Genomic DNA, 18,006 nt, shown 5'->3' with positions numbered 1-18,006 from the left:
TAAAACAGTAGTAATACTGACAGATCATTTCCAGGGAGATATGAGAATGTAAATAGGCTGTAAAACACTTTTCAAATTAAAAATATTYTGCCTGGAAAATAATATGTGTGGGGAGGGTTGTTTGTTTGACTCAGCTAGTTAACTTATAATCACCTCTCTTGTTCTTTCTTGGTTATCCTTTCTTCCAAATGTGTATGCTTTTTATTTGGCTATAATTAGCTATATTCAGTGAAGTCCATAACCTTAACTATGCCACACAAATAAAATTACTTATTTACTGTAAGGACTTTACAGAGTACAATATTAAAATATGATTATATTTAGCCAAATTGAGATTATAATAGACAAGTGAAGTATTACATAAGTAATGGAATGTTACATTCATTAGATGCTGACATGTTTTCTGTCCAGTCAAATTATTCCTCACAAGCCCTTCACGTGGACCTGCTTACTGTTTAGATTTAGAAAAAAAATGTAAAAGGCTAGTTTAGCTGTAATTTCACATCTGGAAAGGGCATGTGCACACCAGATGATGAATGGTGAGCAGATTCCTTCTGGGGGTCCTTTCAGACTTTGTGAAGGAAACAAGTTGACCAAGGAAGACGAATGGACGCACATTTAGTGTTGTCAATTTGTCATTTAGTTTTCTGCATTTGCACTTTTAGCTTTTGCAAAGTTACTTTTATAAAGTCGTTTAAAAATCTCCTAAGCCCTGTTCTCCTATGATGTGAAATGAAGGTAGTCAAACCCATTAGCTTTGCCTAAGACTGTACACAGACCYCCTCCCCACTCTGTCACGAACTTTCCCATCAGAAATAAAGCACTGAGTCTCATTCCATAGCTCGCAGTCGTTTACTTTGACAGTGCAGGGGCACAGTGACTTATTTTGGAGCTCTCCGCATTATCCATCTTACAAAGAGGAGGCAGCGGTGTCTGCAGAAGTGTTGTCACTCCTCTCTTTCTTCTTCCCAGATTAGTGGCCACTGGTAGCACCAATAATCTTACATGGGGGGTGATTCACTACCAGAGAAATCAGGATCGATTGACTCATTTTGAGCTTTAGAAACCTGAGGCACTTTCGGTCCTGCATGTTAGGATTCCAAGGGCATAGACTTACTCAATGTAATGCTTATCTGTCTAGAATAAGCTAATTTTGGTAGGAATGGATGTGGCATTTCTATTTCCAAGTGTATGGCAGCAGCCACTACCCCCTTGGTGTAGCAATCCTGTTATCCTACTAGCGTGACTGCAGGGCTGAGAATGTCAGCTTGCCAACTGACAGCAGTTACGGTATCATCGTGTTACATCGTACATAAAATATGATTCCACCCATTTGTGTTCTAGGGTAGTATTTCTTAGCCTTATTAAATTAGAAGACCGCTTACCTCAAAACTAGGAAGTTTTAACTCAGAACTAGAAAGCCATCTGATAGAGCATTGTCACAAGGTGTTTTTTCCCTGTCAAGTCAATGTTGGCTTTAACTTTGTATTTGTTTTATTAACCTTTATGTCCTTTCATGGTTTGTTTCTTCTTGTATATAATGGAGAAACAGTGTTATAGGGGTAGGTTGGGCAAAGAAAGCCTTTTTTTTGATCCTTGAAGAAAAGAACATAAAGATTTCAGCCTTTGCTCCCAGGCAATTATCCACAATAATCCACATGAAACTGCGTATTTGTTGTCCTTCCTATGAACTTGGAGCTACTTTGGTTACAGCTAGAGTTAAATTGGCTGCTAGGAGCTCAAAATAAAATGAAAACAAATTAAAATAACTCCTGCAGGTTTTAACATTCCTCTCTTTCCCATCCAGGCTTAYATTGCATCCTCTTGGGGGCAATGAGTTCTCCTACATATATGGAAACTCCCAAGTCTCCCTAGGTTTATGTGCTAGATAAACTAACAGTAGGAGCTGAGGGATCTGTGTTGGGTACTGAGCTGTCTGCCCCCTTTCCAGTCTGTTTGGTTTTCTTTCTCTTGGTGAATCACACATATATAAATGATATTTTAAGGTAGCTATTATTGTGAGGAAAGTCGATGGTGCAGAAACAACAGTTTAGCTGTGGTTTGTATGCAGTAGATAGAGGGCTGCTGCTTAAACCCTTGAGGGGCTTGATGTGCTTCTGTGCTGTGGTGGGGCCGCCCTTTCTCTGCTCCTGCCTCTTCTGCCTCAGCATGGGAGCAAGGCCCATGCCTGAGCTGCAGCCTTCCTGTTCTCCTTGGAAAGGAGCAGGTTGGGCCAGGTGCAGAATGAAGGGTGCTGGAAGATTTCTTGTTTATGTCCTTAAACAAGATATTTGAGAGTCCTTTTGTAGTGCACTCTTGTCTGCTAGATTACAGTGTGTTATCTGAATGATTCATCTCTACTTATTCATCCTGAGCAGTAATTCTGGCCTGCCTTCCTATTTCACTCGTCCTGTCAAAACTACCTATGCTTCATTAAAGGAAACCGTTGTGGCTGATCTCAAAAATTCACAGCCTTTTCTTTGTTGTGTTGACTAAAATCAAAGGAACAGAAAAAAAATACGTGGGTAGAGGAGCTTATTGCAACACTTACCTGAGCGTAGGAGTTGTGAGGCCCTTTGGAAATGTAGCTGAGCGAGATCGGTTTCAGGCAGATCTTTTTCTTGGCTSCTTCCTTCTTGGGGCGAGCTAAACTTCTGCTGAGCTGTATTTACTATTAGGTCTGGGTCCAAGTAATGCAGGAGGCCTTGGCATCACTAGGTCTTAAACRGGAGGGGTTGCACAACAAGGTTATGGATATATGTCCCTTGACAGGACCAGGGCGAAAGCAGTGGTCTTTTTAAACAGGCTGTAATTTCGCACTAGGCTGTTGGCAGATGGAGAGGGAATTAGTAAGAATTACAAACACAATTGTGCTTAAAAAGATTCCTCAGTGACTCCCCTTCTTCTCTAAAAGTTATAGTTTTGTTGAAAGCACCTCCCATGCCATCACATGGGAAAAGACCTGGGAAGATTTCTGTAGCCATTGCTTGTGGCTGCCTTGCCCAACTTACTCCAAGATGCAACATACATAAACAGATTTTGTCCATTCCCGTCTGAGCCATTGTGCAATTTGGGGAAAAGGGAAATTTTACACACTCACATCTTACTTCTGGAACTCTTTCTCTGTGTGTTGATTGTGAAAAAATCCTCTCAAACAAAAGATAGAATTGACTTGTAGCTGCATGTGATCTGGGAGAAAAAGTGGCAATTGAACCGAGAACTGTTTTTTTACAGTCCATCTAATAGTTTTATTTTAGTCAAGTTGTACTAGTTTTGTGTGCTTCAGTTTCCACAGTTGAGAAATGGGAATAATTAATTTGTATTTTGCATAAATTTTTCTGGAATATTCGTAGGAAAAAAAAAGGAGAATATATCACAAACCAGTAAGTTTAATATAGGGAAAATTTAACTGAGTACTTAAAAGCTGCTGTGCTTGTAATCTGAGCCATTAGCGAAGAGAATTATGCTTTTATTTTAAGTACAGTTTTTGTGTATTTCTTGGTAATGGACTCAAATACAATTATTCTAACAAGGATCTGCGCAGGCTGAGGATTTGTCTTTAATTTCATTGTGATATCTTTTGAATTGACACTGGTTGGTCCTTTTTCTTTTACAGTTATCTAGAAAATGTAATTTTTTGTGTCATAGAAATAGTATGGATAGAGGAAGACTAGCCAGAGGAATTGATGGATTTGACAGTGGTAGCCTTCAAGATGTCCTTAATTTAAAAGAAAAAAAAAAAAAACAGAGTAGCTTTGTGTTGCACATCTGCTGTCTGCATTCTCGCATTTTTACATTTCAGGCTTAACAGGTGCAGATTTTGAGATTTCTGAGCCCATTTAACCATTGGTGCTTTAAAAGTGAAGGCAATGGGTAAGCTAAGCTGTCCTTAGCATGCCTCGAGCTAGCTGTTTTTCCAAACGCCAGTGCAGCGCTGCGATCGCTGATGTCCCCGCTGCCTTTGCACTGCTGCTCCGAGGCGTTTGACCGCGTAAAGCTGCCTAACGTAGCGAGCCGAGGCCTGGGCCGGTGAGTTCTCACGTGCTGACCTTCCAAATGAGGAGTGGAAGAAGCACGTGTTGCTCGCTGCCTCCCAGGAAGTCACCATCTGACAAACTACCATCCGTGGAGTCCCGAGGCACGGCACTGTTGGGGAGACACTGTTGGAAGAGTGACTCATCGCCGGGCCTGGGGGAGGCCGCCAGCGCTGCCCCGCTCGGCCTCTCGCTCTCGATAAAGCGAGAATAACACCGAGCTGGGTCAGCAGGCTGTTAACCTGCTAGCAGTTCATGTATTTGCCGCRCTGATAGAAAAATGGAGCTACTTTTCACTTAGTAGACCCCCATATCTAGTAATCTTCATACCACAATACATGTACTGTTAAGTTACAAGTGCCCATGTGATGGAGGGKGTGGATGACTGTAGGAGGAACCGAGGCTGGGCATTCAGAAGGCTTTAACTCTTGGATCGCGTGGGTGCCGTTGCTTTGCGCCACCTTATTTTAGCAAATGACCTAACAAGGTAGGGATGGGGCTTGCTAGAAGCATGGGCACTTGTGCTACACATACACCCAGGCGCACACCCCAAACAAGTTGCAAGTTGCTTTTAGGGATTAGTTTCTAACAGCCGATTGCTTGTGGTCATGCAGTGGGTCTGAGTGGGCAGTGAGAAGAATGGATGCAGTGGGTCTGAGTGGGCAGTGAGAAGAATGGATGCAGTGGGTCTGAGTGGGCAGTGAGAAGAATGGAGAGCCCTGACTTGGTGCCCGCTGTGCCAAGGGCCAAACATCTTTTCCCCTTCTGTATAAAAGGCCCTGTATCCAAAGGGAAGGTGAACAATGTTGTCAATAAAGAAATAGAAACCTTATAAAGAGAATTAACAAACCAGATCTGTCTGGATACTAATATACTTGAWTAGTGCCTTAAGATGTGGCATTTGAATGGCAGATAGATCTTAAAGGCATTTTATTTATTATTTCTAGATAATGCCAAATAGTGTTGGAATGTGAAGCCCCATGAAACTCTCTTCCCTGTACTAACCTCCTTGTTGAAGAATTAAGCCCATATTTTGGCATAGTAATTTGTTTCCATGGAAATACAGGGATATTTCCAGGATGGGGTTATGAGTCCTGGTGGGCTGTATCTGGGAGGGAGGTGAATTGTGAAGGCTACTTGCAAAGCATGCAAAAAAACAAAACAAAAAAAAAAMCTTGTGTGTCAGGGAAATTGTGAAATAGGCTCTTAAAAGAACAGGTGACTGGGTAGTCATCTTCTGTGCAATATTATTGCAGTGCAAGGACTGTTATGCCAACTATTAAAATAGACAAACCCAAGTTTCCTTAAAATGCAGGGCTGTCTGAATTGCTTCTTTCAACACACACAGTCTGACCTCGGCGCTGCTGTTGTTACCTCAAGCCATGCATTTTTATGCAGTTGGAGAAATCTTTCCAACACTAAGGACTATTTTGCCAGCYGCTGACTCTGAGGCATATCAAACAACCCAAATCTTTATTACAGCAAAGGCAAACAAAATGCAGCCGCAGAAAGCTAAAAATATCTAGAATTTACCAGTGAGAGCACTAATAAGTCAGCTTTGGAAAGAGTTAAARCTGATGATACTTGACAACGCTGCTTTTTTGGTGTTAAACAAGCAGAAACGCGGTGCTGAAAACAACCTACAGTGTAGAAATCCAGCAACGCAGCACCAAACTGAACATACAATACTGTGCCAGTCCTTGAAGCAACAACAAATCCTGCCTCTACGGATCCTTTCAGCATGCTGAGTAGCRGAGAGGGAGCTGACAGGGTTCCAGGTTGGAGGCTTCAGTGCTGCAAGCTGGACTGTGCTCTTGGGGATGTTTGCAGGAGCGTTAGAGGAAGGAATTTTCCATCGCTCTTAGGCTGCGCAGCGGGTGCCTGGGCACTGTGTGGGCACTGCCGCAGCCRGGGACTGCAGTCGCGGTTCTCCTCTGTAGGTGTGTGCTGGTCGCCACGAGGAAACCTGCTTATGAAGCACTGGCAAAAGAGGGTGCTGGGGAAGCCCTGAAGCGCAGACACACAGAGTTCAAAAACTGCRACCCTGTGATAATTACTTGCTCTTGCTTTGCTTCCTGCTGTCAGAGCTACATCAAGAGCATGTGTCGCTGCAAGAGGCTTAGTGCTGTATCTGGCTGTTTGTGCCCTGCGGAGCAGCATCTCGTGTGCTCAGTGTATGGCCGTGTCCTGGGACATACCTGAAGGTGTTGTCACAGCCCTGTTTGCTGATGACTGCAAGCATCCAGCTTCTAATGAAATAGTTAAAGTGCAATTAAGCACTGGAGGGTGTTTAAAGCTGAACTTTCTCTTACAGCACGGGTTTGTATTTGCAAAGGATTTGTTAGATAAAAGCAAAGAAAAAAGCTGTGATCAATGCCACAGAAGCTGCTGCTTATTTCAGAATGAAAAAAATGAGTGAATTCAATGGGTCAAAACATGCTGTTTTACTCGTTTGTTCAGTGTTATAAAACCTCTATTTAAATATAGGCTGATATATTACAACTCTGCTTTGCGTAACATGATGCAATTTTATTTATGGTCTAGTGGTTAAAATCAAAAAGCAAGAGCAAGAGCATTGGGTTCTATTCCTGGCTATTTTGCAACTTGCTTTGACCTAAGACAGATCCTTTATGGTCATAGTTCAGCAAAGTGCATAAACAATCAGCAGCTCAGTGATTCACCGCACTCCTAATTTTAAACATGAGTTGTCCCAGGGGTTACCTTTGGGCTGTGCTTGTGGTTACAATTAGGCACATTTACCACTTGGTTAAATTGAAGCCCATAACAGGCGCCTGAGTTTGTTCTTGGGCACTGAGGCCCCGGGTCTGCACAGCACAAATATGAGCGACTCCAGTGCTTTGAGCCCGGTGAGACGCAGGGTTAGGCGGGTGCTTACAGCCCAGATGGGGAAAGATTATTGAAACCAGGGCCATACCTAGTCAGGGATCTAAAAAGGGATGTCCTGGAATTTCTTTAAAAATAGATGTTCCAGAGGGTTGGAACATCAGCTACTGTAGGACCTTGGAGGCCGGGCGCTTCTTTCAAGTCCAGCCTCTATGGGAACCTAAGTGTGGTTGGATGTGAACTTCATCCATGGGGTCATGGAACATGGATGGGAACATCGAAAATAGCAACACTGTGGGCTCTGGCTCCATTGGTGTCTAGCAAGAGAAACACATAGTGGTGAGAGCTGCAGGTTTGTGCTTTTTCCCGATCCTGGGACTGTCAAATCACATGTTTTGCAGAGCTTGTTTGCGTGGAAGCTGCCTCAATCCAGGTGCCTCCATGGCATTTCAAATTCTTATGGAAAAGAATAAAACTATCTCTTCTGTCATGTTTCCATGTGGCAACCACAACCTGCCAGGCTCCACGCCGTGCAGGTGAATCCAAGCTCCTGTTAGAGCAGACTGAAAACAAAAGTGAGAAGAGTAGTCTGGCTCTGCTGTCAAAACTGAAGGGGTGGTAGCACCTAAGTGGTGAAAATTAAGTATGACATTTCAGATTACTTCCCGTATGAACAATGAGTTATTTTAACATAGAGGCGAATGTAGTTTGAAATGTCAAGGTTTCTGTTTCATGGCATTTCTCTAACTGTGCCTGACAGCATCTGCCTTCTTAGAAAAGGCCCTGTAACAAAGAGACTGAAGTCATTAGCGTCCTAGAGCAGAAGTCCTAATTTTATCTAATTACATGTGAAAACTGGCATTGCTCACTGAGAGGGGATGTGACATCCAAAGGTAACACAGCATTCCTTGTTCTCTGTTTACCTCTGAGGAGTCTCGGGCTGCTGGGCTCATGCAGAGTGGAAAGCTTTCTTCCAGCCGTGGCAGTGTGGGCAATAGCTGCCCAGCACTTGTTAATAAGTTTAATTGGCGTCGTTGCAGTGGGATTGTTGATTAAGTCCAGTGTCTCAGATGCCTCTAGGACTGGTCGCTCTCTGTTTTCCTATTTCCTCATCTGGAGTTGCAATTCAGGGTGATTGGAAGTGCCAGGGAATAAATGAGTGTTGCTTCTGTGAAATACTTGGAGGTCTGGTTGCTGGCGGAGAGGTGACGCAGTGGTAGTTGCCACTAACTGCCAGGCTTTGGGAGGGCTTGCGAAGAGGATATTCACAGAAAGGGGAACTGGGGATACATTCACCCTCACCTGCAATGCTGTCCCAAGATCTCATTTGATAGATGTTAGTGGGGCAGGATATGTTAATATTTGTACTGTCACGGGGGATTGTAGACAGGGAACTTGATCCTCATGGCTTTAAGCATTTCTTCAGCACAACATTGATATAAGTATTTTTGCACTGTTTGAATTCTTGTTTTATTTATTTGTGGTGCAATTCAGAGTGTGAATCAGCATTTAAAATCCACATTTTAGGTCTTGTGCTTTAAGTGAGGTGTGTAWAATTTCAGAAATATATTTGTACAAGCTTAATTATGCAAGTTGTGCCGGATGAGGATATAAATCTGACTACTAGGTACCCACATGTACATATATGTCCCTGGCTGCCTGATTTGCATGTCTAAATCACCAAGGACCAAGCAGCTACTGAAATAACCTGTTTCAAGTYATTTCACTTTTGGTTCTTCAGGACTTAACACAAAGCAGTTGGGCTGCGTTTCCTGGGCTTCAGAGAAATGATTAAACTCCTTATCTTATCAGGGTACCTTTTGGCTCAAATGTYTTCACATGGTCTCTGGATGGCAGGCAAAATTTCTGAAGATTGGGTTTTTCCTAGGCTTTCTTAGGAGCATCACCTCTAGTTTGAGACATACGATCTTGTCAGAGCACCTGTCAGGCAAAAGACGTAGTGTCTTCTACCAACCAAAACAGTTTTGGTAGATGAAGCATTTCAATTCCCAAGAGCCTCTCGCCCGCCGGGGCCAGGGATGGGGAAGGCCACAGCGCTCTGAGCAGCTGCAGGGGCAAGGAACCGAGCTGCCACGTGCCCGAGGACTGGGCAGACCGTGTCCCTGCTGCAGRAGGCACCTGCTCCTGCAAGGTCCCTTGCCTGTGCGAGGGGATTTCTGAGAGCTCTGTGAGCACCTTGTGTTGGAGCTTTAATGAAGGGTTTAATGAAGAGCTTTTTCAAGAGGTGTTGGGTATCCCTGGAGAGCAAGCTGGAGAAAGAGGACAGGTAGGGACAAACTGGTGGCAGGCCTAAATGAGAGTCCGGGTTATTGTTTAGTAGTCCTCACCCTTCCCATTTCCTGCCAGCCACTCGGCCGACCTCTCTTGTTATTGCAGCAGTCCCCCAGTTCACCTTCTCTTCCCAGAACTAAATCCATAGTTGGTGGAAATAAAATGGCTGGACAAAATTGATTTGCAGGTGTGCAGTCTGGGACAGTGGATACTTCTCATGGAGTGATGCAGCTGAAGCAGTGTCAAAGTAGATGGTCCTGCTTTTCTCCTGTGATCTGTGACCAGCTTSTAAGAAGTGTCAACAAGTGTTGCAAGAAACCAAGTTACCTTATCAATGAGAAGCTGCCCAACCTGCATTTGAAATCTTTGTGCGGAAAGTGACCAAGGAAACATGCTGCCCTTGAAGGGCTTTCTCCTTCCAACTGCTTCAAACAGAGCAATAAAATACAGTATAGACTTCCTTGGCCATTCATTTTGCCACAAAACAAGGCAAAAGCAGTTATTTTCTGAGAAGTTTCTTAGATATCTTCATGCTTTTTCTTCAGGTCCTTTTCCCAACATCATTCCGACTCATTGGTGTTTAGTGCAGATCTGATCTCCGAGCTGTATCTGCTCACTCTGTGCATAGCTGTAAGTTGCAGTTTCCCTCTTACCTTGTGGAGCTCTTGTGGAGCGGAGCGATGCGATGTCCTGCTGCTGTGCAGGATTGCTCCTGGTTTATCCCATGGTCGTTTTGCACGTACATGTTCAAGGAAGACAAGCATCAGACTGACTCTGTGCTCCAGGCTCCTATGGAGCATATCCTGGACACAAGGCAGAAGACTAGCCTCAGGTTCCCAGTACAGCTCCTGGCTTAGTCTCTTAGCCTCCGTGCTGACATGTGCAGATGTTCCATGGTGTGAAGGAAATGGAGTGCCCTGGAAGGAGCAATTTGTCACCAACCGAGGAATGGACAGAGATGGCAAAACCTCAGAGCAGGAGAATCTTTCTTGAAATGGTTGTCTGATGGAAACACGAAGGGTTTGTATCACTTTGGCAGTGTACCTCTTCCTCCTGGATACCACTGAACTGGCCTAAAATTGCTTTGTGGCTAGAGAACAGAGTTTTGCCTGCAGGATGCACGATAGCCAACTGTGCCTCCTCTGTAACTCAGCTGTAAGTATATTTGGAATAGCTGCCAGGCCGGCTTCTGCGCTTTCCAGAGGACAGAGCTCCAGCAGATACGCAGTCCCACATTGCACAGAGCTGTTGCAGTTTTAAAATCAGTCTGATTTTTTTCTTTAACAGGGGAGCCCAGTGTAACTCCGTCAAGACTGGAGTGACACTCTGAATCTGCGTCTGCCTCATGTGAGTTAAAATCCTGGCAGCAGCATTTTGCATAAACCGGAGCCTCTGTAGGGTTTTTTTTTTTTTTTTTTTTTTTAATTTTTCCTTTTCAGGAAGGCTGTAAAATTGTTACCGTATGTGTCTTGGCAGCAAAGGTAAAAACAACCACCAAAGTGCATGAGAATTGCATACCTTACTGCACTACCCCTACTCATTGTAGAGCCACTTCCCTCCTCGCACGTACCACGTGAGGGGAGCCCACGCTCACCACAGACCCGAAGGCTTGCAACGTTCACTCCTGTGGTACTGCTTTTTGACTTCCTATAGTGAAATTTTATGGCAAGGGTTGATGTTAAGGGGAAGCTAAAATGCTGTCAGTTTGTGTTTTTTAAAGCTTTGGTTGTTCTCTTTCTCTTTCAATCCATGGTTACGTAACGTTGTGTACTGATTGCCTTGAGCCACTGAAGCATTCGTCTGTTTTGGAACACAGACTATTAAAATAACTYGCTCCTTTGGAGCTGGGGACAGTGGCAGAGTCATGGCCACCGATTACTAAGAAAGTGCAAAGAAATCAAAACAAGTGGTAACATGTGCTTCTGTTTCACTGTTATCGTGTTGGGCTGCGAGAACATGCAAGGAGATGCTGAAGGTGGATCTGTTGTGGGTTTGTGCCTGTGCTTATTTCACCTGTCACACTGTCCTGGGTGCTTGGAGAGAGGGTCCTTCTCAGCTGAATGAATGAACTGAGCACAAGAGATGCTGCATGGCAAACATCTCCACTCACGGCGTCATCGTGCCCTGCAAATTATCTCCACTTGTGGCCTCAGCAGCTAGGATTTGGGAAGGGCAATTTCCAGGAAAGGGTTATTTATTTATTTATTTATTTATTTATTTATTTATCTATCTATCTATTTATTTCGTCATTGGGCTGAGTTGCAGATAAAAAGGTATTGATCTGTCCTCTCTGCTTTGTTTCTCTATGGATGCATGAGCTAAGCAAGATAAGAGAGAGACCAGCCTTGAGTAGGATATTGAGACAATTTTTTTCATCTGGGAGAAATTACCTGGTAATGGCAGGGTCATCTTGTCTTGTGTGCGGTTGTACTTGCTTGCAGCAGCATTAACCTGCTCACACTTGAGCTCAAGCGGATGGATCATTTGCCTGGGAGCTCATGTTCCTGACATGGGCTTTTGCACAGCTTACAAGAAATGTCAGTGGCTCCTGCCTTGGACTGATGGATAAGACGTGTGCTGAGGTGGGGAGAGCTGTCAAAACGAGTCCCAAAATGAGCTCACTGAGCTCCACATCTCTTCTCACTGGTGTGCCCAACTAAATGAAAGTTTATCTTGGACATGAACTATCAGAGTAAACTGAAGAACAAAGTTTATTGTCTCTTTCCAGCCTCCAGGAGTCCCATTTCCAGTATCTCTGTTCAACTGATGTGTTAATGGGAAGGTTCTTATTTTCTGAGTGTTGTAGAGATAGAAAAACGTGGAAGAAAACAGAAATATCAGTGAGCTTGTAGCTTAATTTTATTCAAAGAGATGTCAGGAAAGTGAAATCCAGGGGTTGAGAGGTAGAGGGGGAAAATTTCCCTACCAAAGGAAAATTGAGATTAAYCTTGTGGTATTTATCTCCTCGACAGACTGGTGATGATGAAGGCTGAGACCAGCATCTCTTCTTCAGCCTTTCTCTTACTGGTCTTTCAGCTTATTTCCTGATGCACAAAGCGTTAGAAGGACATCTGTAATGATGAGTAAGAAATGGAGAGAGAAGTGTAGCAGGGCATTTTTGTGAGCAGTTGGACACACGTCCCACCAAACTCCTTCTCAGGTGGAACATTAACAAGATGTACAGGCTATTTGACAGAAAGCCCTATAGTTTCCSTGGAAATGTTTCTGCTGGATTTGTTCACAAACCACTAAAGATTTTGCATCTGCAAATGGACATGCAATGGTAACTGAGTTCAGAAGGAGCAAGAAGAAGCATTTGGATGGCAAGTGATGTGTTGTGGAGAGGTTGGCAACCTGGTCATGGAAACTAATGAGAAGTAGTGCAACAGCTTCGCGGACAGTTGGTAGTTGCAGACTGGTAATTGGGGCAATTTTGCACCTCTCTTACCATCTAAGAGTACATGCAGTTGTATTTATTGCCCTTTTCCCTGGGAAGGGCCTTTGCTCTCCTGCATCAGAGGAATTCCTTTTTCCAGATGATGGTCTGGTGTCGTTTTTGCAATATTGATCATCACCTAACTGCATTTTGCTCCCTCAAACTCTAGCTCCTTCCTCAGGATTGCCTCATCAGTTATTGCTGTCTTTGTGAGCTGTAGCTTTTGGTCACTTCTACCTGTCTACAGCCTTTGCTTTACTAAAGGATGAGAAAGGTTATGTGCATTGAGTACTGTACAGCGTTGTTGATATTTGCCACAAATACTCAGCTTTATGGACTTTTAATTATCTATTCAAGAATATTATGGGATTGTTTATTACATTTGTGAAGTTTAAACTCTTTGGGAAGAAAAAATAACTTAAATTTTTGCTATTTTTTAGCTTGCAGAGGCCACTTAGGTGCTTGGGAAAAGTGAACCTTCTGTCACGGTTACTAGGATCCTTTCTCAATCTYGTTCCTTCCAAAGCCCTTACCTTTTTAATATTTTTGCAGTATTTTGATATATTTGTTTTCTCCTTTTAGATTGAACTTATGTATTCCACAGTGCACATATATATATATATCATAGTAGTTACGTAGTTGTTACAGAAAATGTGTATTGATCTGTGTTGTGGGTCCCACAGATGTGCTAGTATCTCTCAGGAAAGCAATCGGCTTTCAAAGAGCTTCCTGTATCAATTGCACGTTTATGTATTTTACTCAGCTAAGTTTGAAATTTTCAAGGCAATTTGAAACTGTTTGAGACAGTCGAGTTCACTGATGTAGTCCTCATGACAGACAAGGGTTATATTTGATCTTGTTACCTCGTAGGGCCGAATGTAAGGCGGCAAATGTAAGCACACCATCACAGAAGGGCAGTGATTTCCATGTGTCATAGAATCACAGTGGTTTCCTTTTAAACGTTCATAACGATCTCATTAAATAGTTACATTTTCGACGCAGGGAAAGGTCATTTGCAGGAAGAAGACAGGCCTGGTGATAAAAGTGCCTCTGTTGAACAAACTTGTTTCTTTTGCATTGGACTAAGGTTTATAGCACAGACAAGCAGCTCCTCTGAGCAGGAAGAAGTGTCAGCTTCCAGAGGGGAGCAGCATTTTGATGCACAGGGTAATAGCTAACAGATTACAGTACCATATGCTCTTATTAACAAAAAAATCATATGTTAACTTGACATCTTTACCTTCAAGCTAAAGTAGTGTGTAGCAAACATAAATTTCCCTTAGAAGAAACCTGGAGATAGTACTAAGCTTTGGGATTGTATCCAGAGCAGTAACAGTAGCACAGCAAGGAGGAATGGAGGAATTTGAGGCTTTCTAATCATGAACATGTTTGCTCCCAAAATTTATTGGTTTCTCTACCAGCTTGGAGAAAACACAGCAAAACAAGACCCAGCCTGAGCAGGTGGAGCAAGGAGCGTTTGTGCAGCTGCGTAATGGGATTCCYGGGAGAGGAGCTGCAGCCTGGGATACATTTTCCCTGCTGCAGAGCCGTGCTGGATTAATGGATAATTCATGTGGTGCTCGGGCCACTGAGGGCTGAGCTGCAGCTCCAGCCCCGGAGCACGAGCTAGTTCCAGGGCAGCTCTGGGGCCGGGGAGGCCAAGGTGGAGCAGGGCAGGAGACACAGGGGACTGTGTGATGTGGAGGCGGGAGGAGGGCCGAGGGGAGCGTTACTTTTAACTGCCTTCTTGTTTAACCCCCTAGTTGTSTGCAAATTTTCTAACTGAAATCTCATCTTGGTACAGTGTATAAATCCCCTGAATACGAATCTCTTGGATTTGACCTGACCGTAGAAAGATTAGTTTCCATTGGATACCCTCATGAGCTGCTCAATTTTGTGTATGATCCTGCATTCCCTACCAGGTAAATGACTAACAGATACCGACCCAGCCTGCTCGAGGCCTTGAATATTTGTTCTGTAAAGTTCATAGGCAACATCTGAGGCCAGGCGTTGAGAAATGGTGCCTATGAAACCCATGGTTGTCCATGGATCCTGGGGAAAGGAGCAGATTCCTCCGGTGTGTGGGAGGCCTTTRCGCTCACGAGGCCATGCCGGCAAAGAGGGGGAATGTGGGAAAAGGGCCTGCTGAAAACGTGGTCCGGAAATAATCTTACAAGGCAAAGACAGCAAAGACACAGTTGGATTGGGAGTTCAGTCCAAATCAAGACTTGGGCATGAGAAGCTATTGCTGTCCATGAGGCTGCAAGGATGTCTCAGAATATTTTGCTTTGATGTTTTTAAATAAGATGTTTTCCCCTGATACTGGCAAACCAAACACACTTGGGTCGCAGATGTTTAAGAAAATTATGTGACTGTAAATAACAATAACAGTGGGATCAGTCCCATTGCCTTGTCCAGATGAAGGAAGTGCCAAAAGCACAGTTAACAGTGCACAGTCACTGAATCCTTATGCTTTGTCTTTTGGTAGCAGAGGTTAAAAAAAAAAAAATCATAAACAAGACTATAAATCTAATTTTGTTCCTTTTAAGATGTTTCCACTTGTGCCTTTGCTGTATTTTGCTCTCTTGGCTCCTTTGGAGCTTCTTTACAAGAGACTAGACCACGAGGCCTGCTGGCTTGGTGCCCCAGTCCTCAGTCCTGCAGCCTCCTTCCTTCCCTTCCCTCCTCTCAGGGTGATTTATGCCAAGGCTGTTGCCATGTATTGCCACATCTCTAGCAAGAAGGGAGCCCTTCATGACCTGTGATGAAGAGTCCGTCAAATCCACTGCCTTCAGCCCAGGGAGGGGAAGGAAGGGATGTTTCTGTGGGAAGATAAGAGAGACAGAGCTTTGCCTGAGTTGGAACCAGGACTGTCCAAAACACTTTGTGCCATAATTACATGTCCTGTATGTGACAGATGGAAAGGAAAGGAGAAGTTCCCTTATCCCAACTAGCTCTTCCTTGCAAGGCAAGGCTGCTAGAGAACCACAAATGCAGGTTTCAAATTCTTGACCCCATTTAAGAGGTCCGTGTCTGCCCAGGTAAATGCAGAGCTACGTTTCTGCTGAGTTAAATGGTTCCATTTTCAAGTCTACGGAGAGCAGATCAGTTGTACCTTTTCACCTGGCAATACAGGTCTTTCTCTGTTTCCCTGCAGCCAGGTAAAAGGTACAATAAGGACCCTGTCAGCATACTAACAGCTCTTCTGTTCTAACATCCCTGTGCAAGTAAACAAACTGATTTGGAAAGATCTACTCACTTCTTCATGTCCTAAATCCCTCTTTTAACAGAGGCCTGGTGTTTGATACCCACTATGGAAACCTGTTGAAAGTTGATGCCTATGGGAACCTCCTAGTGTGCGCACACGGCTTTAATTTCCTCCGAGGGTGAGTGCTGCCTTTTGGCTGTTCCTTTTGACTTCGTAAGTCTTTTTGTGTCACTGATCCTCAGGGATCATTTTATGAGGAGTCATGGAGACTCCACCAGCAACATACACTGTATTGGTGTTCCTGCAGATCTGGGATTTGCTTGGGGATGCAGTGAGTGTCCTGAAGGCAGAAATAGCTCAGAGTGTTTATAGAAGAAAAGTCTGTAAGCAGCAGAGGCACATCTGTAGAGTGCTGAGGATAAAAGAAAATATGATGAGGGGACGGCTTGATGGGATAATATGGATGGGATATACCTGAGCTGACATAGTTTAGCCTCAGCAGCTTGTCATTAAAACAGCACCATTATCTGAGGGCCTCTTTGAGCAGAGAGGAGGCTCCACCTCGTGAGTCCACCCAATTCCATGATCATTGATAAGGAAGGTCAAGGACTTGAGCTTGCCTACACAAGGAACAAGCTTTTCTGACCTTAGCAGTTTTCACAAGTGAGGCATGGCATGTTGTTTGCTGCAGCATTCCTCAATTTTGCATTCTTCCTGTGGCAGGGAAAGAGCTTTAGGAAGCACACTGTAGTGCTGTGTGCAGGATGTGTCCCAGAAATTCCCAGCGCATCCATGCTGTGAGGGCACGCAGATGGAAGGGAAGCGTAGGCTCGCTCGGGGGCCCCAACGTGATGTGCTCCCTGCAGGCCTGTCAGTCCCTGCAGCAGAAAGGCAAAATTTAGAAGCCCCTACATATATATTTGCACTCAAGCTCCTCTGAGTCACATCTGATCTTGAGGAGCTCCRGAAATGAAGGAAACCAGAGTAACTGAGTGACTTCAGCCACCACCATGCCGAGCAGTTGCAGAGAGCCCCAGAGAAGCCCTCCCCAGCACAGCCATGCACTCTCCTGCTGGAAGCAGCTTGGGGAGGTGGAAAACAACATATGGAAAGTGGGGAAAAGTTTAAGATAAGCAAACAATGAAAGTGCAGCTGGTTTCAGGCATACCCCTAGTCAGCAGCATGGGGTGTAAGGTCAAGTAGTGGACTCCCGACTGTGTGATTTCCCTGTGTTGGCCCTGCTCGTTTTGCTGAGTGCAACACAAGGACTTTGTGCCTGGCTCTGCTGGGGCCAGCACAGCAATGGGACACATGATGGGCTCAGTTTTGCTCTCACACCAGTAGCACATGTTGGAAAGCTGGATATTGATGAAAACCCAAATCAGTGGACCCCTCCACAACCATATTCTGCAGTTCAGCATGTTGTAGCCTGATTGTTTTATGTGGATTCATCCTTCTCTACCTTATCTGTTCTCAGGCCAGAAACACGGGATCAATATCCAAATAAATTTATCCAGAGGGATGACACAGACAGATTTTACATTCTGAACACATTGTTCAATTTACCAGGTGAGTCCCATGTGAGCCAGCACAGGTCTGTTTCCATCTTGGTAGCCAGCAAAGCTTTGCTAATGTCTCACTGGACTTACTGCTCTGATTTCTTCTTGTTTGTGTGAACATTCATCTTCCAGGCCAGAGCCCAAAGTTATCTGGCCCCGTGATGGTATCGTTGTTTTACAGTTCTGCTTTGTTTCTTTACAGAGACCTACCTGTTGGCTTGCCTAGTAGACTTCTTTACTAACTGTGACAGGTACACTAGGTACGTATTCTCTCCTGTTTGCTGTAGCTGAAGATAAAGTAAGATTGTTATTACAATGCTATATGATTCCTGTGGGAAAAAGCTCAGASCTCTTAATTTGCTATTAAGCGCATTTAGTCCTGATGAGATGATCTGTGGGCACAGCAGAGACTGCTTATGAAGGTCTCCCTTGTATATGTTTGTACCAGTGTTACTACATTGACTGCTACTGGTTTGGGGCTAACTCCTATGACTGTGTACTTACTACAGGGTTATAACAGCCACCAGGCAGCACATTTTTAAGTCACATCCATTGGAGCCGTGTCTGAACTGGCAACCGAAGGACTCCATTTCCTCAGCCAGTTACTGCGAGTTCCTCATTTCATGACTGAGA

At 44.2% G+C, this 18,006-nt stretch overlaps 1 protein-coding gene across 4 annotated transcripts in view; it reads left to right on the top strand.

Annotated features, from left to right (window-relative positions):
* Positions 1-18,006, top strand: part of NT5C2 (5'-nucleotidase, cytosolic II) — a 58,446-nt gene that overhangs the window by 30,980 nt on the left and 9,460 nt on the right. For all 4 annotated transcript variants that reach the window (XM_026050517.1, XM_026050516.1, XM_026050518.1 and 1 more), the window contains 4 exons: positions 14,411-14,528; positions 15,897-15,992; positions 17,292-17,383; positions 17,576-17,633. In XM_026050517.1, coding sequence (XP_025906302.1) covers positions 14,411-14,528; positions 15,897-15,992; positions 17,292-17,383; positions 17,576-17,633 — 364 coding nt within the window. The remainder of the gene's footprint in view (positions 1-14,410; positions 14,529-15,896; positions 15,993-17,291; positions 17,384-17,575; positions 17,634-18,006) is intronic.

This window comes from Nothoprocta perdicaria, unplaced genomic scaffold, assembly GCF_003342845.1.
Source record: "Nothoprocta perdicaria isolate Ctin4 unplaced genomic scaffold, notPer1 scaffold_7, whole genome shotgun sequence".
In the NCBI taxonomy this organism is placed as follows: Eukaryota; Metazoa; Chordata; class Aves; order Tinamiformes; family Tinamidae; genus Nothoprocta; species Nothoprocta perdicaria.
This window is presented reverse-complemented; position numbering and strand designations above follow the sequence as displayed.